Below are 26020 nucleotides of genomic sequence, written 5' to 3' on the forward strand. Positions count from 1 at the left end.
GAGGAATTTCTGGGTGGTCTTGGTGATTGTATCATGGATGTGGGGGAGTTGGGTGTGCTGTAGGAGTTGTTGACGTGAGGTGGCCCGGGGGAGTCCAAGGATGAGTCGGATGCCAAGGAAATAGGTTCTGGTGATGGGTCGGAGGTTGAAGAGGGATGAGTGAGACCAGGTGGGACAGGCGTATGTGAGGTGTGACATGATGTGAGTGCGGTAAACTGTGATTCTATTTTGGAGGGAGGTTCCTGAGGTAGGCCGGAGAACTGGGGCGAGTTGCCCCATGACTGCCCTGGTTTTGGTGCGAATGTTGTCGAGGTGCGGGAGGAACGTGAAGGATGCGTCTAGTGTGACGCCTAGGTACCGGATTGTGGGTGACAAAGGGATGGTGTGCTGGGCGATTCTGGGGGGGGTGGTCTTGGTGAGGATGGTAACGGGAGAAGAGGATAGCTTTGTTTTTGGTATGGTTTAGTCCGTCCGATGTCGTGTGCAAGGAATTGTGTGTTTAGGGAGGTAAGTCCTCGGCTGAGGCGGTCCCTGAGCAGCTGCTCAGAGACGGAAGAGGCGATGAGGCAGGCGTCGTCAGCGAACTGAACGACGTAGGTGCCGGGAGGGGGGTGAGATTGACGATGTGTACTATTTATTTATTCCAACCACATAGCACTGACAAGCATCTTACATCGTACATCAGTTATAAAAGCTATACGCACTGTAATAAATGTCAATAATGATTGATGCCATCTAGGATTGGGTTGTGGTACCAATCGTTGCCTATATCACAAGGCTTGCGTTGAGAAGCCTGTGGAATACTGCTTTCTTTGGGAAGCGGCCATGTTGGTTTCAGGGAGGAGCATGTAGCACTCGCACAAGGGGGCCGAGGCCAAATGCATGACATGACAATCTATATGGAAGTATTTTATTGAATTTTACAGCCAAATGCGACATTTAACTAGTTTTTCAAAGAAGAATGCTTAATTTTATTCGGCGAATAGATAGTTGGTGATCATCATGCTAAACCCTAGAGTGTTCAGCTACCAGAATTGACATTTTCATCAATAAAACCAGATATCAGAGTTAGTGAGAATTTGAAGATATATTTCGTCAGTTATCGTCAATTTGTGACAATGATCACCACATAAACTTTATTCATTATGCAATACTATTCAAGAGGTGTCAATGTTAGTTTTTTTTTTTTTTTTTGTACATTCTTCAGTAAACTTTTGGAGTCTAAAAGTGCGGTGTTACAATATAATAAACGCTAATGTAATACATTCGGTAATGCTATGGCATCAAATTTTCTTGTTGTTAAATATCCATACATGTTATATAAAAAGATATGCATAGAAACCCTAATCAATTATAGCGCTAGTAGCGCATTGCCCAACAATTCGTTTAATATAGAAGTTGCTACTGTTTAGCTTTGAAATCTATGCTAATCTATCGACATTTTCTTTTTAAGTCTTCTGCTACTGAAAGTGAAGTTCTAACTAAAGGTTTCTATTAATTTGACGAGCAGTTGTATTAACACTAAACAATGGCCGGTAATGCGAGAAGTGTGCCGCTTTTGCGTGACATTGCAGTAAGTATTATTTGATATTTTTAAAACTATTGGTTACATAAATTATTATAACTTCTAATTATCCTCATTATGTTGGCATGAATATAGAAAAACAACCCCCTTTTGCCTTTCTTTATTTAAAAATACAGTAAAAAATTATATTTGGTTCGTAGAAACATCTACAGAAATTTTTTTTTTTTACCACTGATAGCCCTTTTTGCCTCTTATTACCTAAATAAACAGGCAGTATCAGGTAGTTGTCTAGGAGAGGGGTGTGTCCAAAAAAAAATATACCTATCTAAGTATGTATTTTTCCTAGGATATATTCTATTCATTATATGTTAAAGCATTGCGGTATTTGAAGTAGTTGACCAGTAATTTACCATTTTAATGGTTGGTTAGATTTGCTACATTAAAATTACTATAAATTTCTGTAAATGGTTGAGTAGGCTAGGTTAGTTACATTAAAAATAGTGTAGAAATGTGTGAACAGCTGGGGTTGGGTTAGGTCAGCTTCAATAATTATGTATTATTATGTATCAAATTAATTGTATTAATTTAGGAGACCTACCCTAATTCTTTTTTTTTTTTCACCTATCTGTAACATATGCCAAAATATAACCTCGATATCATATATTAATGTAATCAATTGATCAAATAGGTCTTCAAAAAACACTAACTGAAACCTTTGAAAAATAACTTTAAACCACAAAAACTATACAGATGGAAGCCAAATGAACTGGTCTTTTCCCTCCAAAACACAGCTGTTAAAGAAAAACATATATAGCCATGTTAAAGGAGCGCTAACTAGACTTGTTTATATCATAATACATGGTAATTATTAGGTACCCATTTTAAAATGAAAAGTTATGTATGAAAAATTAAAAATAATCGAAAAATCTATGCATTTCTGGTTAATTAAGGATATGTTGGGTAGTTATAGTCTTATAAAAACATTTTATGTTATGTTTTAGTTGTACACAATTTGGTCTTTTTTGTCATGGAATGGCCGATCAGTAATTACCGGACGTCGTGGCCTTTTAGAATAGAAAGAAGAAAAAAATTTGAAAACAGGTTGTTCAAACACTACACTTGTCCCTAAATTTTACTTCCAAGGAATGGTTTCGTAAATCCTACTAGTTTGTAAAAATAAAAATAAAAAATTTATATCTTGTATTACAATCCCTGTGTTTGTACGCTGCCGACACCATTCATTATTTACCCGCGATTAATAGGAATATATGTTTTCCATATACTAGAGTTCATGAATTAACACTGCAAAGAAGCTTTCTTAATTCCTACTGGTTTGTGAACAGTTTACGCCTTACATTACAATACCTATGTATTCACGCAGTTGCCGACATTCATTGTGTATGTTTACCTGTATGGTTAACCAAACTAACCTTTCACTTCGGTTATTATTAGCCTTATTTCCCGGAATACACTACTATGAGGTATCTGTATGTAACTGTTTTACATAACGTTATTTTAAAACAAAACTTTGCTGGGTGTTACTGTGACGTTGCAGAGACGCAGCTATGCAGCACAGGCCGCCACGGCCGCAGCTCCCGTCTCCCCTCGAAGGGACGTCCAGGTGGAGACCACGGTTCTGCCCAGCAAGCTGGTCGTCGCATCCGTCGACAACAACTCCCCCGTCGCGCGAGTCTCCGTCGCCTTCAAGTAGGTCGCCGGGCGTTCGCACCGTCCTGATCCTCCACAGTACGGCCGCCTCCCACCGAGGCTTCTCATAGTTGCGAATGTGATGGAGGGCTCTCCCATTTCCCTTACTAGTTTATTCTGTCAATGCTGTATTCCCATTTCATCCTCCCTCATTGTCTCTGAGTACTCTTTGGAACTGACAAGACTTTTAAGACTCAATTTTTGCATTTGTTTATTGCTTTGAATCCTTCTGTACCTTTGTAACTACTGACTAAAGCTTGTTTGTATTTTTTGTTATTCATGCATAAATAAAAGATCCACTGTTAAATAAAGCTGCAGTTCAGAATCAATAATCGAATGCTGTGTAGTTTGAGTCAGGGATGCATGCAAGACTGTTGAGCTGACGTACCGCAGGGGCGGCTGCCGCTACGAGACGGTCCACAACCTGGGGGCGGCACACATGCTTCGCATCGCTGGCGGCCTCACCAATAGGAACTCCTCGTACTTTGGCCTGACCCGCAACCTGCAGCAGATCGGGGCGAGCCTCGGGACCAGCGGGGACCGGGAGACTGTGGTGTACACCGTCGAGGGCACCCGGGACAACGTGTGAGTTCAGTTCTGTGTTTTAAGTTCCTTTGCAATAGTTTGTATCGCAGAATGGTGAGCCGAGTGAGCTTAAGTAGTGTGATGAATATAATATTGGTGATAGACTGATAGGGCACAACATGGAGCACCATGCACAGGGAAGAAGGTTAAATATCTAGTGCGGTGCCCTTGTGAGAGGTGATTGTACTGTGGTTTGTCATTACCACATGCTGTAAGAAGGTGTGGACGCGGCACGGCTACTAGTAGTACTGGGCTGGAAGTAAAATTGCCTGACCAATAGAGAATCAAACCTGAAACCTATGGTTAAACAAAAGATGCAATACTAATACCAGGCTCAATCACGAAGGATTTTCCATCCGACCCTCAGCACTGTGACTCAAGTGTGCATGCACGTACATGCGCACGCACTCCTGTGTCGAGGGAAGTCATCGCTGTCCTGCTGCGAGGTATCCAACGTGCACACCTAGCATCACAGACACCTCGTTGAGAACCTCGTAGCAATTAAGGCTCATCCTCCTTACAAGAGAAAAGTAAATTAATCATTCTTTTCTCTGCAAGCACCAACAATAATTTATGATTTTTATCCTACGAGATGTTCACTATCAGGAAAAACTTGTTATTGCCAGGTGATTTATAATTCCTGGATTTTTCAGTGAATATTCTGGGAATTTATATTATGTCACAAAGAATTGGGGAAAAACTGATGAATCTGGGGGGGAAATTGTCCATTATTATTGTAATGGAAAATTTTCAGAATTTGCACGGAGAGATTTGTAGGAAACCCTTGTTCAATATGTCTAAATTGGGGGGGGGGGGGGGGGGGGAAGCTAACCAGTAGAGATGTCAACATGGCTACTCAGTCGGCAGTGGTTGCATGTGGCAGGGAAGTGGCGCTCCAGTACCTCGCAGACGCCGCCACCAAGCAGGTGTTCAAGCCGTGGGAGCTGTCGGATAGCCTGCCGCGTCTGCGCTACGAGCTGGCTACCATCCCCGTTGAGGCCAGGACCCTGGATCTGCTGCACAAGGCCGCCTTCCGCACCGGCCTGGGCAACACCCTCTTCTGTCCGAAGCCTCTGGTCGGCAAGCACAGCTCCGAGACCGTGAGTACCCTCTCCTCGTAGGCACCACTGATACTAGCAGTGCCTGCTATTGCTAAAGGCCTGACTCTTTCACCTAATCATAAGTTATTTTAATATTTAGTAAATAAACTCCTTACTGTTTTTGTATCACCTTGTGGTTTTCTACCAGCTTTTGAAGTAACCTTAAATTTTAAGATGGTATCAAGTTTTGATTTTCCACTTTTGAACAGTATTAGATGCAAAGATAGCACAAGATTATTTTATGGAAATTACTGTGGTGCAGTAGTTTTCAATCTTAGAAGAGACGTGTATTACAGATTGAAAGAATTTTTTAGTTTTTAGAAACATTAAAAATGTAACTCACAAGATTATATATGTATATTTATTCTACTGTCTCCACAATTTAATGGCATCCTTGTACTTAATGAAGGAAAAACACAGTTTGAAAGGATTTATCTTAAAATGGTATCCATGAAAACTAAAGTATGATAATGAGGAATGTCTGTAGATATGTATGTTAATTGAATTACGTTACATAATAATATTTATAATGGTTAAGCTGTAATACTATTAGCAGGGTAATTACTAGTACAAATATGGTTTTGTGGTTGTTTATCATCCAAAAAAAATTAAATCATTAGGATCCCCTTAAATTGTTTGTTGTAATGTTGACGTAACATCGCAGTGAGGGAAGCACAAACGTGTTGTGTGCGCACAGCTGCAGCACTACACGAGAAGCCTGCTGACGGCGGGGCGCACCGCTGTGGCGGCTGTGGGGCTCCCCCACGGGCAGCTGGTGGCCTTCGCCCAGAACCTGGGGCTGGACGACGGGGCGGGCCCCGCCAGCCCGACCCGCTACTTCGGGGGCGAGATCCGCAAGGAGAAGCTGTCGGACATGGCGCATGTCGCTGTGGCCGCAGAGGGTGCCAGGTTCGTGCTCCGCCTCCTTCGCTCGCTCCCTCCCCCGCCCTCCTGACTCCTGGGGTGGCCGTGGTCCCAGGGCTCCAGTACAGTGTTGTCCAGTTCGACAGAGCAGGCAGTCCTTCCAGCTGACAGACAGGATCTGCACTTTGGTAGAAATTTATTGTGTGCAAGCTATCATATATTTAGACAGTCTGATACTTTAAATAACATTAATATTTGTTACTGTTTTTGCATGTGAGATATCTTGTTGTTTAGCAACATGGTGATATATCCTTACATTGTGAATTTCTAAATAATTTGTTAGGCCATTTGTTGTTAGAACCCACCTTTCCAAAGTCCCTCAAGATACTGTACATTAATTGTGATGTGTACAGGAACATGCTTAGTGGCAGTTACGACATAGCAAGGTGACATTTTTTTTGTTTGTTTAATGTGATTGTTTCTTTGGAGAAAATAATTAAAATACTAGCCTGCACAAAATTTACAAAAGCAGAAACAAATCATATTGTATGTTTAATTCCTTTACATTGAGGTTGCAGCTGTGAGCTCACATGAGGAAGCTCTGACTGAGTTATAATTTTGCAAAAATCTAAACATTTGTATCACAAATTACAAACATAGGCCATATGAAAGAAGAATATCTTGACACAAAGGGACAGATTTGTTACTATTAAATAATGAAAGTCAACACAAGAATTTATGTATGAGATTGCATTTAGTTATCGCTATTTTTATTGTTTTGTTCATGATATCAATATTGACTAAAACAAGTCTTCACTTTATTTTTAGGTTATATATATATATATGTATGTATGTATACACACACACACACACACACACACACACTTGAAGAATAAATGATCCTAATCTAAGGCCATAGTTTATATTATAGGTGAAGTTATTCATCTACACATTCTTGTTTTCACGTAAATGCACCCAGCAACATGAGCGGTATTGCACTTCTACACGACGGAGCAGAACACTGAAGGCAGAGTGACGCGGGTGTTCCAGCCTGGCCAACCAGAAGGAGGCGCTGGCCTTCGCGGTGCTGCGCTACGCCCTGGGAGCCGGCCCCGCCACCAAGTGGGGGTCCAGCGTGTCGCCGCTGTACAAGGCAGCGGCCGGGGCTTCGGGGTCCGAGTCGTTCGCCGTCTCCGCCCTCAACGTGAGCTACAGCGACGCGGGGCTGTTCGGGTTCGTGGCCTCCGCGCCGGCCGAGGTCGCCGGGAAGGTGCGCACGCCCGCTCGTCACCACCACGTAGCCGCTCGCGTTGCACCCCGGTGCTGGTGCGAGGCCGTGCGGTGACTGCGCAGGTGGTGGAGGCGGCGCTGAAGCAGCTGCGCGCCGGCCAGGCGGCGGACGCTGACGTCGCTCGGGGCAAGGCGCAGCTGAAGGCAGAGCTGCTGTACGCGCTGGAGAGCGGCCACGGTCTGCTGGAGGACCTGGTGTCCCAGGCGCTGCTGCTGGGGGCCGTGTCTGGCCCCGCCCAGCTGGCCGCCGCCGTGGACGCCGTGTCCTCGGCCGACGTCGCCGCCGTGAGCTTCTCCCCTTCCACCCTCGTCATCCCGTCCATTTCCTTCTCGCGACTTGGTAGGGAACTGTCCCAGCATTTGCCTCGCGTGAATTTCGGGAAGCCGTGAGATTCTGAAATCTAGGTGACCAGACCAAAATGGAATCAGTGTCTTTAAGAATGGCAGTCGGTGTCTTGGCACTACGCCACCTTGCTTCGTACACATGTAAAAGGACAACCACGTACAGTAGTGTTTGTATTGGCATACTCTGAGGTATACTAGCTTACCACTCTGACGTCTACGTCTTGTTGAGTGTGCATTGTGGAGACTACTCGCTTCCCGAGTGAGTAACAACTCTTGACACGCCGCTGGGTTGCATCTACTTGCTTCAACACCTGGTTGAACTTTATTGAAGTGTTGTAAACCAACCCGTAATCCAAGCTATGCTTTCCCACAAATGGGATATCCTAAAATTTAAAAAGTTTGCAAACTATAAACAAAGTTGACGAAGGTGTAAAATGAGAAAATGAGGTTAGCTGAATTCAAGTAGAATTACTATTTATTTTTAATTTCAAAATCAACTAGAACGTGAAATAATTACATACATTACAAAGTGGTAATGAGATGACATAATAATAGGTCCATCTGAGATCTGAAGCTATATAAAATACCAGCTAAATACATGTACTTCATATAAAAGGAATCACTAAAATAGTACAAGCCAAAATACTAAAATTGACATTAAAAAGCAAATAATTTTGTCTATTACAATATAGTTTTAATAAAATTAATATTTAGTTTAGGGCTTATATAAAAACCTAATTATTATGTGCTAAAAAGAAAATGTAGTCTGTGTATAGTTTTTACAATGTAAAGCATAGCAGTCTATAGCTACATTAATGATTAAGTACTACAGGGAAACATCACAAAGAAATGTATACAAGTTAAATGATTTTAGGTTTAGAATATTGAATGTTATTGTTGCAATTTTTTTGTTTGACTTGTTAATTGTTGTACTGTGGTTTTATTTACTGACTTTAAGGGTATTAACATGAATTGTTAAAGCTGTTGATAACATTTATTGCGCTTGAAGTGTACTTTTTATTGCATGTGATTTTAATTTTTAATGATGATAAAGACAAAATACTCAATTTTTGACATTCATAATTTGATTTTTTGTAACACCATAAAATCTAGGCTCTAGCCATGAGGGTTACTGTTAGCTCATTCATAAAAAAACAATTACTACCACATGTGATGTACTAACAGTAGTTTTAGACTTGCAACCATCACTTGAGGGCAAGCGTTGTACTTGTGTTGCAGGCGGCCAAGAAGGTGTCCCAGGGAAAGCTGTCTCTCGCTGCGTTCGGACAACTGCACACCGTGCCGTACCTTGACCAGCTCTAAGCATCGCTACGTGCTAGTCGTCGTCGCCAGTGTACATATTATATGTATTTATGACTGTTTTTAACATACCAATAAAAGTCTTTCCAGCACCATTATGTTACACATCAGGCTGATAAATCGTTTTAGTTCCTCGTTCCTTACCGGCTGCTCAGTGTTTTCTCTTCTCTGTCCAGTGTTAAACTTCGAGACTTTTCGAGTGGCCAAACTTAAAAAATGAAAAAATATTTATATATACATATACTTACGTATAGTACATGATTTCACCTTAATTGGCTGGCAAAATTGAATTTTTAACATTTTTGTACAGTAAGAATAAGGAAAACCAAATGGAATAAATGAGAACATTTTTGCTTTAAAGGCAGTGCTGGTGGCTTCTGTAGGATAACGTTTGAAATTCTTTTACAATAAATTATTTAATTTTTTTTTTTAGCCCTTTAGAATCAAAAAGGTTATGATTTTAAAAGTTCAGGTAAAATTAAAATTTTTTCTCAAATAATTTAAACTATTTTACATAGCAGCCAGTAAAATTGACTTAAAATGTTCCAGTTGTATATTCCATTTCATTCTCTTTATCCATACTGTAAAAAACGTTAAAATTGAAACTTTGCCAGCTAATTATGCAACAAGTATGCTGTGTATATATATTTTTTATTTTGTGAAAGTTCAGATACTCAAATAGTGTGGAACATAAATATAAAATAAAGACCTGGAATTGGATATACATCCTTAGTTATGTTACGTGTAAGTTGCTCGGTGACCTGGTACTGAATATATAGATTTCCAAAGTGCAGATATAAGTCCAGTTTACTGGATGCAACTGAATAAAGAATGCAGAGCCTCGAACTACTATAAATTAAGCAATCTGTATACTTTATTAGGTATTTTTTTAGGTTCAAAGATAAATTTTAATGTATGCGGGATTTTTCCCAGAACTCTTCAGGTATTTGCAACTACCTGATACCAATTTCCCACCACATAGTGCGAGTTGCTAGCAAGTGTTACAATGAATGGATGGGAATATTTACTGTTGCGACGACAGTCGCGTCACGTGCAGTGGTCGCGAGACTGCAACTATAAGTCGCCAGGCCAAGCCACAACCCAAGACAGTGAAAACTCACGTCACGTCATGTGTCTTCTTGAGCAACATAAGGGCTGTTGGGAGTTGGCGTGTTGCTAAGAGTAACAGCATCGCTCAAAAGATGGAGACTTGGTGCGGGCAAGTAAACATCTATGGAGCAGCGACATGTCTAGCGCTGCTTGTCCAGGAATACTCGAGTACTTTCTCAGTACAAAGCACGGCACACAATAAGTTAATATTGTATTGCACTGAAGTAGGGCACTGTCAAGTTTCCGTGTATCAATATTAATGTGCAAAGAATATTTAAAAAAATCCAGGACATATATTTTTAAAATTTTCTGAAATATGACATTAGACATTTTGCTTATTTATAGAATTGTAAAATTAATCTTGGGCATTAAAATTATGAAATAATTTTTCTCTGAGCACAAATAATTTCCATATTTTTAAATTGATGACCATCACAGTAAATATTAGGTACTAATACTTTAATATCGAGAAGAAAAAAATTTGTAAAGTCGATTTACGGACGATAGTTTAACGTGACGTCATAACAAAACATTGATGAAATGATTACATACTTTATGAAGTATTTTAGTAATAAAAGAATAAATACTTGAAATTATACTAGTAATCAGATTTTTAAAATGCTAGAATAATTAACCTTTATTGCCGAAATTGTTGTAATAAGCAATGAAAACCACATTAACTTTTCACTTCACTTTATAAACAGTCGAGTGGAAGAGAGATAGATGCGGCGCAAGCGTACAATAAGCGTAACGGAACAATGTGCGTAACGGGACACTTTTTCGTGCGTGCAGCCGGCGTTCATCGATTTATTAGACGTCACGTCAATAACTTAACACAAGCATGTCATTAAAAATGAATAAAATTCTTAGTTTTTCCAGTTGCATTCATGAAAACACATAATTCAATAACTTGTTTCTAAATTCTCTTACACCCACATACACTACAAATGTGTTTTTTTTTTGTCCCACCATAATATGCTGTTTGTGAAACTTCGGGATAACGATGCTATAAGCGCCAGGAGGCAGTAATGTAACACTGCATGGAACATTTGCAACGATCAACGGTCAATATTTTTGTGACAGTCAGTATACAGCTAGACGTCTAGAATTTCAGCAATCCGAGCCGCCTCGTTTGCGATAACAGAAGCAAGGAGCGGAAGTGCGGTCATGCTCCTGACAGGCTTGAGAATTAACATTAGTTTAAGCATTCAATGGTTTAAGTTAGCGACATTAATGGTGTTTTTCGGGACATTAGTACTAAATAAAACCATTTTTGGAATTTAAAAAAAATGCACTCGCGCGTGCAGACACCGACGCAGACACACACGTATATTTGAGCACCTCTATTAGGAAATTAAAATTTTATAAATTTTATCATACTTCACGAAATTATGTACGAAATAATCAATTTACAAAAAAAAATTCAGGTTCAAAGTTATTTCTGTTTAATTGTTAAAAAGTTATGATCTGTCTCTTGCTTAAAATTAGGTCTTTTTTAATGATAGTAAAGTGAATATATTTTTCTCTAGTACGAAAACTTTTTTCGATTATGAATACACTGTTTTCATTAAAATATATGGATTATAAATTCGTTACTCTACAACGACGAGAGAGAATCTGTGCCGAACTCGCCCATTGTAATACCATGGAATTTGAATTTCGCAGGCTGAGCCGCTAGGATCGTTGCAGTCGGGTGTCGCCAGCGTTCACCATGTTATAGGGTTGTTGCGTTCTGCGTTGCTTTTGCTTGTGTATTATCGGTGTATTATTCTGCTGAGACTGGTGGCGAGTAGGCATGTCGTGAATTGAAATATTTGATGTTTTAGGGAAAATGTTGTCACAATTACGTTAAAAACGTCGTTTAATGTTTTGTAGGATGTTTTTGAGTTGTAGGGTTACACTGGAATTAGTAGTTCCATTGTAGATTGTGTTGTGTTAATGTGGTTTGTTTTACCGGTGAAATGGCTTTTGCGGGTAATCTTGTGCCCGACGCTATTAGTATCGATGAGGGTAATCAAATCCCCCAGGACATATTTACAAAAATTGAACGATACATGAAAACAATTGTTGAGACCAATTGCGCCTTACGTGATACATGGCGTTCCAAGGAAGAACAGTATGGTAAGTTGACACTGTTTACTGCCTGTAATTAATAACTTTTAAGAGTAAGAAAGCGTTGTGCTTATAATATTTTAAAGGAAAAAAATATTCTGGTAAATTTCAAGTTTAGCGGCTTTTCCGAGAAAAAAAAAAACTTAAGGTAAGAGCACCAGTAGTTGACACTTTAAGGAGCAAAATTCTGAAAAAACCCATTCGTAAAAAATAAAAACTTTACTAAACAAATGCCTGGTATGAGTCATATTTGTTGATATTTGACAAAAGTATGTATATGGTTGAATCAGACATTGTATACTATTTTATATTTTTTTAATGATATTATGTTGATGCATGTAAATGCATCAGTAGTTGACAATAGCGAGACTGCTGAATTTTAGTAGTTGACATATAGTTGCACTAGTAGTTGACATCCTTTACAAACTCTATGCGTTATGTATTTAAAGTCATGTTACAGACAGAAATGACTAAATGTAAGTTACATTTCATATATGGTTTACACATCGCATGCCACAGAACAGTGAAATTCATATTTTACTAGGTCATCAGACCCAAGATACCGTGGTACAGATAAAACTGCAATGATCTGTTTTGGCTCAACAACACTTACATCTTTTGTATCTCTGGCAAAATCGGTTTTCAGGCTATTGCATAATTGTAGTGCCATTACTTCAACTTCTCCAACATCATACACTTTCTGAACAATACAGACATATTTAAAACACTTTTTCTTTCCAGGGAAAGAAACAAGCACAAAATCACCTTTCCTGTGAGAAAATTTAGTAGGTGTAATATCATTGGTTTTTACTAGCTCACTTAAAATACTTTGCGCAAGTCCATTTTCATCAACCATATCCAAGTCACTGTGGTCGAAACTGACATCATCCATACTGCTTCCCTGTTCTACCCACTCTTCATCTTCTTCAGTATCAGACACATGAAGTGATGTTTTTTTGTATTTTCTTCTCATTGTCTTCTTGTTATCAAGTAGCTTCAGTTTGTTAGCACTTTCACACTCTTCTTGTTTTGCCTTGCGTGCATTAGCTCTTTCTTGTTTCTGTTTTTTCCTTTTACCATTGCTGCTGTTTTTTTTTTTTCATGATACAACTGCCATTGCTTAGCTGTCACTACACTTGGTATTTATTCTCTTGTTCTTCGTTTTCCAGGATTTTGTTTGTATTCTGGCCAGAATAAAGCCTTTTTGAAAGGAGATGGAATATCTTTGATTGTTGATGTGATACATTTACTTTCATTTGTTTTAACATCTTGAAATTCAAGACGATTTTATATTTCGATATCAGGTGCTGAGTTCTGGATTTGCAGTGTTTGTCTTTCTCCACTTCCTTCATGAACATTGCACAGACTTACTTAGGATTCAAGGTTTACTTGATCTGAATTATTTTGTGTCACAGCATTAATTAAATTTATTGCTAATGGTTCTTCATTTTATTCAGTGTGGTTTTCTACAATTTGCTGTATTTGATCCATGCAACTTTCATTTGCTTGAAGATCGTCTTGCAAGCGACACTGAAGGAAGCAATCTTCATTAACGTTTTTCCACAATGAAAATGATTGATCTTGGGAATCCCCTTTCAATTCAGTACCCGAATCTCGGAAACTTTGAAGATTATATTCCCCAATATATTCTTCCAAGAATTGTTCTGAGGAACTTCTGTTAGTAACCACAGGACAAGAATCCATTGTTGGAATTTTGTAAATGTCTACAACTGCAGGATTCCATGGTACAAGTCCACACTTCCTAAATCCATTTTTGAGAATAGAAGGTGTAATGCATGCATTTAAAGTTTCTTTCAGCAAAGGTGCGAAATGGATTTTCTTCAATGTTGGATCAGCTAAGTGTTGCATTCTCCATTGATGCACTTTTTTTCTTCCATGCTTCTTTCAGCATATGGAACACAGCAATGTCCATAGGCTGTATCAGGTGAGTCTAATTGGGAAGTAATGCTATAAGTATAATCCCATGTTCTTCGTAAAACTTGCTTGTGTGTAAGGTTAGGTGTGATGCATGCCCATCAACGAAAACGATAACAGGAAGATATTTTTTGCACGAGAAAGGGATGGAAAATGATTATGATGAATTCAAAGAAAATAGGAACAGTCATCCAACCAGTCTCAGATTTTCCAATTCCCCAGTGTTTTGGAACACTGTCAGCTAATTCATGAGGCACTCTTTAATACTTGAAAACCACCAGTGTAGGCGCCAAATCTCCATTTGCATCTCCAGTAACCAACACAGTTAAACATTGTTTTTCATCAGAATTCACTTGTTGGTATACATTTTCTCTCCTTTCACACAAAGCACCTTAATTCCTTTTGGATTGAGAAAGAAAGCGCTCTCGTCCAAATTAAACGCTCTTTCAGGTTGTTCGAGAATACTCTCGTAAGTATTTGTGTTCTTTCAAATAGTTACTTATTTCTTCAAACCATCTTGAAAGAGATTCCTTGCGAACTGATGCCCTACTGGAAGTAAGATTTTGAGCCATTCTACTGTTCGTCTTGACCGATTGCCTACAAATGGGTTTTTATGGTTAAGTTCCTTAATTATGTGCTGTACACTATCTAAAAGCTCAGTTTTCGTTATTGGAAACCCTGCTTTTGCCACTGTAGTTATCCATGTCACTAAAACATCTTCCTCTTCTCTTGTAAGCACTGGTTGTGGACCCATCTGGCGTTTTCTAGGAGTCTTCCCTGTCACTTTGTAGAACAAAGTGACACGAAGTACAGAGTGGCGCTTGGCTGCTGTAGCAACTGCAGTTACCCTAAGGTCATCATCCACTGCAGCATTCATTTGTTGCTTACTGTAATTAAGCATTTTTCCTTTCACAGGAGGCATTGTGGTATCCTGAATCCAAAAATGAAACACAAAAAGATTCCAGTTCTAGTAGTTGACATGTAATGTGTTAGTGGTTGACAAGGGGTGTCAAATACTAGTTACAGATTAAATAGAGCCATTTTGACCATTTTAATGAGAAACACTACTTACAAATTGTATACAGAATATTAGTGTATCTATTAATACAACATCATATAGTTGCACTAGTATTTGACATGGTTTGTCAACTACTAAAAATTTGCAAAATTTTTGTATTAGTACTTGACACCCCCATTAGTTTATATAACATAAACTAAAATCACTTATGCAGTATGCTAAGATATGTAGAATTTCATATAAAACATAATGCAATTATGAAACATGGGTAACATTAATATCAAAACATCATACATCATTTCATGTACCATTACCTGCTTAACTAATTTGTTAAGGAAATAACAAGATTTCGTCAAAATACACACATGACTTCATGGCAACAACTTATACTCAAAATGGCGGCAAGGTTGTAAAAGTACTGATACCAACTTTCATACCAGATAGCCTTAGCAATATTTTGACATCGCTAGAAACTTGCTAAAAAATATATTTGACTTATTATTAAGAATTAAAAATGAAAGTGTCAACTACTAAAGCACTGTCAACTACTGGTGCTCTTACCTTAATGGTTTTTTTTTATTAAACACTATTTATAGACAAGTCTATTTTCCCTGAAAAGAGCCTTTTCAAAATACATACCTACTGATTCCCGAAAAATTACTGTTTATAAGTTACATTTGGTCGCATGTGCAGTGATGCTGCCTTCACTCTTGTGCTTTTTGTTTTTTGTTAGTGTAGTCAAAACTGTTTTAACCAAATATTGGCCGAATTGCATGTCTTTCTGTAATGACGTAAATTTATTTTCTGTCATAATGTAGCCGAGACTTTTCCATGAGAGATTGCTGATTGTTGTCGCCGCCTTTCTGATAACTTGATACTAGCTGCGACTTGATCCTGAGGTTCTCCAGAAATCCTTATGAATAAAGCATAGTCAAGTCTGTTTTCAAAAAAGAATGGTATGGTTAGTGTCAGTTTCAGCCTTAATCTTTTTTTACACAGAAAAGCAGTTAAACGTGAAATCTTCCTCCCCCATACTTTTATTGTTAACTCTCCTGAACTATACCACATTCCTTCTAACACTTCTAACAGACACACTTCACAAAATATACCTATTTAATTCCCCAATATTCTTTGTGACCAGCCAGATTTTCATTCCTTCTGTTCTCTTACTCTCTCTACATATGTTTCTCTAGTTCTGCCTTCTGTCCTTGGATTTTCTTCTCTGTAAATGTTACCCAGCTATTTACATCGTCCTACCTCATTCCATATATGCTACATATGCTACTTTTTAGCTAATAAAAGGTTTGCCAACCTGTATAATTTTTAAATTACTTGGATGGATTAGCTCCTTATTAACACCACTTTTGTACAGTAGATTTGAGCATCTAGCTTAAACTCTTCCATAATGATTGTTTAACTAGTGTTGAATTGTGTGCATGAATATGATTACTGAAGTTTCCCTGGAAGTTGGCAGCACTGTATACATAATAAAGGACATAAATAATGAGGGGGCGAGAAATAAAAAACAAGAATTAGAACAAAATAATATATATAAAATAGGTTAATATTTATTACAAATGGAGGTAAATTGTAAACATTCATTCCAAAATAAGTATATAGTTCATTATAGATAAAGTTTTGTAATCTCATATATACTTTCCGAATACCGGTATATGCTAATAAAGTTTTAACATTTGCTTGGTGTTACGGCTGTATTTCTCTAAGCATGCCCGGTAGCTTAACCAGCACGTTTCATAGTTACTCTTCAAGATAATGATAATTTACAGAGTGATATACGAATTTTTTCAATAATATGATGGGTTCCATTTAAAATATGTTTAAGGTTGTGATGTAATATTCCAGTGTGTTTTACTTTGTGACTGTAAGGAGTATAAATAATAAATTACTAATATGCGTTAAGAATTATTGTATTTAATAATGGGTGCCACAGAATCTATATGAAAGATTAGATAGTATAACCAATCTGACACTAATATGTTAATTCCTTAAACAAACTTAAATCATTAACTATATGTGTTTGTTGGTGAGATTCCTAACAACCCAGTGTTTTTACTAAAACTGTTAACGTCGCAAATATGTTATATTTTAATAGGGTAATTTTCCTAGAGGATATATAAAGTAGACACACCACTGGGGAGGGACATCACACGGTTCTCAGTCGGTAGAAGCTCGGAGTTATTCTTCAGGACCCCTAGGTAGTTCCCTCGTGGACTGCAGCTAGAAGGTGTGTGTTGGAATGGACTAATAGACTACGGCTGGCTATAGTTGTTCTGGAACTAGGCCTCCACCAATTCAGTCGGCTTCTGAAAAGTTGAAGTAATAGGAAATGTCTCACAGAATAGAAGCCAGATTAATCATCTGTCTAGACTTGGCTTGTCGACGACCCATGTTGTAGGTCGTTTCGGCAGGAACCATTCATCAAGACATCACATTGGCGGGTTGGAATAGATGAAATTTTTAATAAATATGTAAACAATGCATATCACAAGATAGAATTATCTTCTTAGAATATCTATTCGTCCATGTAAAACGCCGAAATATGTAAGAACACCCAAACTAGCACCAGGCCTTAGCTCATTTCACCATGGTCGACTATTACATTCTTTTTCCATCGTACACTGCCATCTTTTTTTCTTATCCTTGTTGTAGCAACCCCAGGCGAAAAACAAAGAAGACTCAACACAGCAAAGACAGCGATGTGGATTTGGTTGTTTTGTCTATGACATAATGCTTGGTTCATGAACTGTAATAAAACTGAATACTATCCCAAGGAAATGTGTAGATGATAAAATAGAAACAAGCCTAGGAGTTTGGATTAAATCAAAAAGTGTATCCTGGGTTGTTAGAACTCACTTACATTTAAATATCAACTAAATAATATGTACATAAAACACGAATAATAATAATATGACATAAATAATAACTGTAAATACTCTGAGTAGTTACAGTTTAATCAAAATATTCTATTATTGTCAACTGGAAAACAACTTTTTCATGTCTACTTATTTTGCTGTCAAAAAGCTTAGCATATTTATCTATGTCATGGAAATTGTTAACCAATCTCTCTCACACACGTGCTTCTCTGTGTCTCTTTTTGTGTGTGTGTGTATATATATATATATATGTATAATATTAATATTTTAAGAGTATAGAGTAATGCCTGTCAACAACTGTTACATTGAAGAACCCTGAGCTCAGAATTATCAAGTAAATAATTACTGGTTAATTTGGAACTATAGGAGCTGCGGACAAAGAGTGAATCTAATAGCGTTCTGTGTTTAATTAAGGGCAGTTGGAAAGGTCTTAAAGATGCTTACTCCCATTGCTAGATGATAGTGTGTGTGTGTGGCATGGTTCCAGAGAACAAGATCTCGGGCTACGAGCGGGACCTGGCCGAGGGCCTGGGAGCGGTGGCAGTGGAGCGGGAGAAGCAGCGCGAGTGGCAGGCAGCGTTGCGCGAGACTGAGGCGCAGTTGGAGCTGTCGAGGAGCGAGCTGTCGGCTGAGCAGCAGCGCAGGAAAGAGTGAGTGTCCTGTGGGAATCATTCACCGATGTTGTGGACACAAATTGTAACTGCTTATTGGCCACAAGAACTGTCGAAAACGTGTGTACTAGTGGCGCTTGTATCGTAGCACTTGTGTGTACAAGTTCCAATGTAGTAAGTGTTTAACTTTTCATTGCTAGTTTGTAGGTTTGTATGATGGTTTGTCCATAAAATAAGGTCTCCAATTTTTATTCACAAAGAAAAAAAAATTATTTGCACTGAAGTATACATTGTTTTGAAAGCCTGGACTTTATGCTATTTTTATACATGATCCCCGTTGCGATCGATGCAGTTTTGTATGCGGTGTAACATTTTTCGTATACCCGCGTCATAGAACTCGCCCTCTGAAGCACGCAAGTAGTGTTTGTCCTCTCCTTTCAACTCCTCGTTGGTCCTGGAATTCGTCCCATCCAGGTGTGAATTGAACACAGGAGAGAGATGATAATCACTTGGTGGTAGGTTCTGACTGTTGGGGGAGGGATGTTGATAATGTCTGTTGCACAGGCGGTGTGGGGACCAGCGTTGTCCTGATAAAAGTGCGCTTCCTTCGTCAGCATTCCCTTTCTTTTATTTGTGAATTGCAATGCGAAGGTTCTTCAAAGTTTGACAGCAATCAGCAGTTTTTGTAGTCCCGCAGGCATGAACCCGCACAACAATATCCCTTTCTTATCCCAAAACACAGTCACCATCACTTTGCCGGCAGACAATGTTTGTTTTAATTTTTACGTATTCTGCAATCCTGAATGTAGCCACTGATGGACTGTTCTTTTATCTCTGGAATCGTGTACTGCACTCAGGTTTCGTTTCTAGTGACAAGTTAATCCAAGAATTCCTCGCCCTCTTCTGCGTAGCAATTAAGGAATTCGCGGGTCGCTTAAAACCGTTGCCCTTTGTGATTTTCGGTGAGCATTCTGGGAACCCACCGTGCACACACATTGTAATAATGCAAATGTTCTGCTAAAATCATGTCATTAGTAGTATTACAGTACAGACATTAGGGATCAATTCGCACAGCTCTCAAATCATTACCCGTCAATCTTCAAACATTACCCTCTCCACTTTTGCAATTGTTTCGTTAAAAAAAAACGATGGCTTACTGGCATGCTGTTCATCATGTACGTCTGCACGTCCATTTTTGCATGTTTTTGATGTCCATACACCGTTGTCCGTACTAATTTCTATAGACGTAGTGTCCCTAGCACCCTGAAAAGGATCTCGGAACGTGACCACAGCTGGCGTTAGCGGCGAGTGGAAGCTCCATGACGAACGGCTGCCAAAACACGACTGAGCGTCACAGACCGTAGATCTGCAGGCGGGGAACCAAGCCACAGCCAGTGTTGCCAGATCTTGCGCCTCGTAGACCTTATTTTATGGACAACCCTCGTTGTGTTTAAAAGTGCTGTTTTACGTTTAGTGATTTCGCCGAAGCGTTAGTGTGTTGTTGGGGCCGGATCGTGCAGGCTGGAGGCAGAGGCCCGGGAGCTGCGAAACACGGAGGCAGCGGCACGGCAGGAGGGCGCGGCGCTGCAGGGGGCGCTGGCGCTGGCCGGCGCGGACGTGAGGCGCCTGGAGGAGCGCTGCAAGGGGCTGAGCGTGGACCTGCAGCGAGCGGCGGACGCTAAGTACGAGGCGCTGGCCAAGAGCCGCGAACAGAGACACGCGGCGGAGGCCCTCGGCGAGAGGTGAGGGAGCCAGACCTGATCGTCTCAGCAGCGAGTTAAGAAGACTGGGATTCTGGGCCCCGTTAAAATGTTTAATTATCCCACAAATGCACATTTCTTAGTTTTTTTGTCTGTCTTTATAGTAAAAACTGAAAGTTTGATTTTTGTGTGTTATAAAGGTGTGGATTGCAACAAGTGTAGTAAATTTACATCATCAGAGGAATTTTCCTTTTTTCTTAGACACATCATGTTAAATTTTGAGTGCTGTAATTGGTAGTACTACTAGTATCCTGGTTAACAAAATTATTTTAAGTAGTTTGGCTTCTTATTAGTTAACTGCACAACACATCACATACCTTCTTCTATAAATCCAATAACTTTAATTATGAAGGATTTTTTAATATTTTCATATATATTTTTTTGGGATAAATGATCTAAAAACAATGGCATCTTTTGTGTTGTGCCACCTCCCAATCTACTTCTTGAAGAATTACTGTATAGCCTTCGGCAGGAAATGCTTTTTCCGCCTCGTCACGCTCCGGACGTCCCGACTAGCTCAAAATTCGGCCAAGGGTGCTCATTTGTGATCACTCGCATGAATCAGTTTGGGCAATGGGCGGCTCGTAGAGGCGGGCGAGCGGCTAGTGTCGCGAGTTGCACGCGTGAGACCCACTACACCTCTCTTAACTCACCTGCACGTATCTGAAACATTTGCTATTTGCTAGTCTAGTCTTGTTTAAGAGTCAAAAACTCTCGGGAAGGAGATGGACGAACCATATTTGTATTGTGGATTGATGTTTGTAATGAAACTCGAGTGACGGGCGACTGTTGAACGTGGAGCGCGGCGTGTGTGGTGCAGGCAGGACCGGCTGGAGCTGCAGCTGCTGGCGCTGCGCAGACACAACAAGGACCTGGCCGGCTGCGCGGGCAGGTACCGCGCCGACCTGGCCAGCGCGCGCCGCGACTACAGCGACAAGCTGACCGCGCTCGAGGCACAGCTGCTGGCACGGACCGACGAGGTGACAACCCTCGGGGTCTCAGCACACATCAAGCAGTAATCAGCTACGCACAGACCCAGCACAGTGTTTTTGTATTATACATGGTACAAGGTTCGTTGGCAAGAGAGTGTCTTACATGCCAAGCATTGAGACATTGTCACCACCCACCACCTCCGGCTAGCTCAAATTAGGTGATGAGTGGAACATACAGGTTGCAGGTCACGAAAAAATTACTGCTCAATGTTCGATGGATTACCTGTTTCTTTTATTCATGATAAAATCACACCATATTCCGTATAACAGAACACACACAAAAAATTTAAACTGTACCTCCAGAAAGAAAAAAAAAACACGTACATTCTTACTACGACTACATTATATTGCCCAGATCAGTTCCGGGCAGCGACGGCTGGACAAAACACTGTTGCCTCGCTGTGAGCTTTGCATACGACTACGGTCAAAAATTTCTAATTTATTTAAATGTCCGAAGAGAAAAAGAAAGAAGGTTGTTAGGCGTCGCTCGGACTGTAGCCGTTAAGTTGTAGTTCAATATTACATTGCTAAATGATACGAGCCATCGCCCGACCACGACCTCTCGGCACGGTGCTCAGACAATGACTAACTTTACAGCCTTCCTTTCCTTCGTGCGGGCAGTGTTCTGGGCTCGCTGACGTAATTTTCAGCCAATCACTGCGCATAGCAACAGAAGCTCCCACGAAATGCTTACTTCTGTTCCCACGACGCAGCGATTTTGTATCTTTCTCGCACTCCAGTGACTCGCACGCCTAGCGTGAGAAACAAAGCCTCGGTCATGGAAAAACGAGGGAGAATCACGTCAGCACACCTTCCCACACAAAGAAGCCAGCAAAAATAATTATGTACTTCAAAATTTAAACTTATGAAAAAAAAATAAAAACAATAAACCCAGAGAATTACGTTTACAATAACTTTTAAAAGGAAAAACTTTACATCATTTGAAAACCTAACCTGGAATTTGACAAAAAAAATTTATAACAAAAGATAATTACTGGATTGCATGAGGAAGGCTGTAATCTGGGTTGTTACAACATCTCATATTGTCTACAATCATTTTGCAAGATCTTCTGGGTTATGACCACAAGTGATTTATGAAGAGGTTTTAAAAAGGTTTTTTTTTTAGTCTAAAATGCTTTTTTAAACGTTACCTATTGCCTATTAGGAATTAAAATTTTTCAAATATGTTAATATAGTGCATGGTTTGAATTTTTATGAAACATTTTATGAAAATTGAGGTATTCTGTGCATATTGAATAAAATAATATTTTTTTTATTAATAGCTGAAATACCTGGCGTTGCCCAGGCCAAACACAGGGTGCAGAGGAATTTTTTTTAAAATCATATGTACGTAGATAGTAATTGTGTTCTTAATTTCAACATCAAGTGTGCAAAATTTCACCAAGCGTTCCTCAAATTCTGATCCAAGGAGTAGAAAAGAGAGACAATGGTGGGCGGAGGGGGGGAAAGAGAGAGCCGGAGGAAAGTAGTACACCAAAGCATCATGTATTAAAATTAACATTTTGTTAAGAGTCAGTTGCAGATATTAGTGCTCTTTATTTTTAACGCCAACTGTTTTCGTAATCGGTAAATATAAAAAAAAAATTTCCGTAAATTTGCTGTGTTTGCTTCATTTATTTGTACAATAGACATTGATATTAAGTTACTGATCAGGCTGTTCAATTTGATGCTTTGGTAGTGTAAATATGTTTTTCCTGGTACAGTTACTCCTGAATTGTAAAGCGTGTGTGGTATCCAGCGTGAAGCGCGGTGTGTGCACGGTGCGGCAGTGCGCGAGGCAGACCCGCGCCGCGGACGGCCTGCGGACCTCGCTGGGCGCCGCAGAGGACATGGTGCAGAAGCTGGGGGCACGGCTCAACGCGCAGCAGCAGGCGCAGGTCGGCATGAAGGAGGGCTTCGCCAAGGAGCTGCGAGCCGTCACCGAGGTCATGAACATCTACAAGCGTGAGTGCGTTCCCTTGCCCCGCTCGCCAGTATCACACAAACACACACAAGTTCTGCTCATTTCATCCGGAATAGCAAACCTTTCATTTACTTTTTTTATATATATATATTTTTGAGTCACAACGTCTTTTTCATCAAAGATATAATTATACAGCAAGTAAGCTACTACTGTATCACATGGTGTTTGATCGATTGAGACTATTGATTTTTATGTCGATGAAACTATTACGATTACACCCATCTCAGTGCATTTCCATGTTTTGTGGGTGTTGTGGTTCATGGTTGTATTGGTTGTTCGTTTGTTTATACCCCCTCCCCCCCCCCCCCACACTTCTGGTGTGTGTGTGAACTTTGAAATGACGAAATGCTGTGTTTAGAATTGTTTTAAGCGATTTTTTCAGTCACTGTTTAGCGAGACAGTTCTGTTCTTTGTTTTGTGATATCACGTTATTTTTAATTTACAGTAGAACCCCGATTTAACGAAGTGCTATGGTTACCGAAAATGTTTACTCTAAATCGATGTTTCGTTAAATCCGATTTACCGATTTTTAATGACCCCCGCACTCATAATCGCGTCCCTACGTGTTTCCATATCGTAGACAGGGTCGACGCTGATATCTTGTGCTGCCGTGCTATCTCAAATTTCGTCAACTTTACATCTTCAACGTCTTTTAATCTCGCTCGTACGGCCCCCGGATCGTACGTACACCTCGGTCGTACATACAGATTTTCAGAAACCGTGAAAAATGAGGCATAAAATAAAAGTTTAAAAATATGTAAAGTGTAAGAAATACGTAAAAGTGTATTAAAATACAGTCGCAACCTGCAGCGTTTATAACAAATACGAGCTACATACACATTGCGTCACAGTAAAAAATAAAAAAAATTGGCCGCAAATTGATGGAAAATTTCCGTCAAGAGCGCGCCGTACGCGGAGAAAGGTCATTGTACTCGGTCAGCTGCTATTACGGCGCGGCGTAGCCGCCGGCTGACTCTCTTTGTTCGCTGAGCTGCGCAGCACTTATAAAAAAACGTATTCCAAAAACTAAACACTGCGCACAAAGCTCTTACTGAGAATATAGAGCTGTAGCAAACCGTATGTATTCGGTACTAAGTAACGGGTGCGCCATCTAGTAACGAGTAACGAAACGTTACACACGGCTGCATCTCGTTACTCGCATTTTTCGTATGTTTTACGCATGCGCGCGCATATTTGATGAATCTGTGTTACAAAGAACGATGTTTGTTTATTAAGTAAAGTATAATTTGGAAATTCGTCGTCAAAGTTTTTTACTGTTTATTAAAGGTATTGTGTGTGTAGACAAAGTTTGAGATTGGAACAGAAATAACGTAAGAAAGTATTGTTTACAAATTAGAAATATATTTTTATTATCGCATATTTTCACGTTTTTTTGTTCTTATCTTAAAAGAGATAGTATAAAAATGCCGCTCTAATGAGATTTGTTTCTTGGTTAACAAAAACTGTTAATTATCAAATATTGTTAATTGTTTATATTATATTTATTATTATTTACGCGACGTCATACTGTACGCGTACGCAATACGACTCGATTCGTTGCTGCAACATAACATAGCATGTTATGCGGTATCAGAAGTAACGAGTTATGTAACGTGATACGATAGTAACGAGTAGTAATTGTTATAGTAACGAATACATACGGGGACACTTTTTTTCTTTACTTTTACACCTCTAGAGAATAATGATAATGGCGTATTGGTGTGACGTGGTCACAAGTTGAAAAAACCTGGAGGATGGGAAAGGGAATATTTGGAAACGTGTGATTATTGGCTAGCACTGTTACTACTATGCGGGCGTGTTTGGAAGATAACGTGGTGAGTCAAGCCAGGCATAGAAGAGGGGGAGGGGGATGCGGACAAAGAAACCCTTCATGACGTCATATGTCGCGGACAGTCTATCTATCCAGGCGCGCGCAATGGCACGCACCTACGCAATTCAGTTACAGCGCCCGCAGTTTTTAAGCAATTTGAACAATTTTTTTAATTTTTTCGTATTTGGACAGATGATGCAAAGGCACATATTAATATATAGTACCTCCATTCTATTATTGACACCACAAAGTGTAATTTTTAATAAGATTCCATTACTATTTACTTTCATTTTTTGGAAATCTATATTATTATTTTAATAAATTGGTGTTTTTTGATGGTTCCTGAAAACCTTTACGTTAAATCGCTGTTTTCGTTAAATCTGTGTTCGCAAAATCGGGGTTCTACTGTAGTTTGCTACATTTTGAAGGTATATTCTCATCAACATAAATTTGTAACAGTTGACTATAAATTAGTTTGTAATTTAGTTTGTGAGTTTGATGTGAACAGGAACTAGTTGATTGAAGTGGTGGAACTGTGTGGAAGACTGGAGGTGACGCGGAGGCACGGTTGGCAGGCCTGAGCGAGGAGGGCGAGGGCACCATGGACGAGGTGCTGGCCAGGGCCCGGGAGATGAGCCAGGAGCTGGAGGCTGCCGTCGGCAAGTGCGTGTCCGCAGAGGAGAAGCAGGCGCGCTCCGAGGCCGAGCTCAGGCGACAGTTGTCCGAGAAGGACCGGTGCATCGCCGGCAAGGAGCAGGAGTTGAAGGCGACCTACGAGCTCGTCGCCGCGACCGTCAAACGTGAGTCAACCGTAGCTTGTGCTCGATTCCTCACAGTTCTAGTTGATGTATCGTGTGTGTCATTAGTTGGTATTGGGAAACTGAAAACTGTAGTTAATTTATTTCTCTTTTGACAGTTTAATAATGTCACTCATTCCTGTTCTTACTCCTTGAACCTCCACAATATCAGTTGAGAACATTTATTTTCCGACCCCTATGGGCATCTCAATAACCAGACTTGTTTCTTACCTTTGACTT

At 39.8% G+C, this 26020-nt stretch overlaps 2 protein-coding genes across 6 annotated transcripts in view; both read left to right on the top strand.

Moving 5' to 3' along the window:
- Nucleotides 1–1410: 1410 nt before the first annotated feature.
- Nucleotides 1411–8831, top strand: LOC134534348 (cytochrome b-c1 complex subunit 2, mitochondrial). 2 transcript variants are annotated; one of them, XM_063372760.1, is made up of 8 exons: nucleotides 1411–1573; nucleotides 3081–3232; nucleotides 3626–3817; nucleotides 4701–4917; nucleotides 5615–5826; nucleotides 6832–7051; nucleotides 7135–7356; nucleotides 8656–8831. In XM_063372760.1, exons 1-8 carry the CDS (start codon nucleotides 1529–1531, stop codon nucleotides 8737–8739), a joined length of 1344 nt encoding a protein of 447 aa, XP_063228830.1. In that variant the 5' UTR covers nucleotides 1411–1528; the 3' UTR covers nucleotides 8740–8831. The 2 variants fall into 2 exon arrangements, with proteins under 2 accessions (XP_063228830.1, XP_063228829.1); XM_063372759.1 differs by having other exon boundaries at nucleotides 1428–1573; nucleotides 7135–8831.
- Nucleotides 8832–11559: 2728 nt separating this feature from the next.
- LOC134534351 (nucleoprotein TPR-like) overlaps nucleotides 11560–26020 on the top strand; it is a 50463-nt gene continuing 36002 nt past the window's right edge. For 3 of the 4 annotated variants that reach the window (XM_063372767.1, XM_063372768.1, XM_063372766.1), the window contains exons 1-6: nucleotides 11561–11967; nucleotides 18293–18455; nucleotides 19937–20158; nucleotides 20997–21156; nucleotides 22959–23133; nucleotides 25559–25783. In XM_063372767.1, coding sequence (XP_063228837.1) covers nucleotides 11808–11967; nucleotides 18293–18455; nucleotides 19937–20158; nucleotides 20997–21156; nucleotides 22959–23133; nucleotides 25559–25783 — 1105 coding nt within the window. In that variant the 5' untranslated portion in view covers nucleotides 11561–11807. Of the gene's footprint in view, nucleotides 11968–18292; nucleotides 18456–19936; nucleotides 20159–20996; nucleotides 21157–22958; nucleotides 23134–25558; nucleotides 25784–26020 lie in introns of all 4 variants that reach the window. The other variant, XM_063372765.1, reaches the window with a different exon arrangement.

Source organism: Bacillus rossius, chromosome 7, assembly GCF_032445375.1.
Source record: "Bacillus rossius redtenbacheri isolate Brsri chromosome 7, Brsri_v3, whole genome shotgun sequence".
NCBI classification, from domain to species: Eukaryota; Metazoa; Arthropoda; class Insecta; order Phasmatodea; family Bacillidae; genus Bacillus; species Bacillus rossius.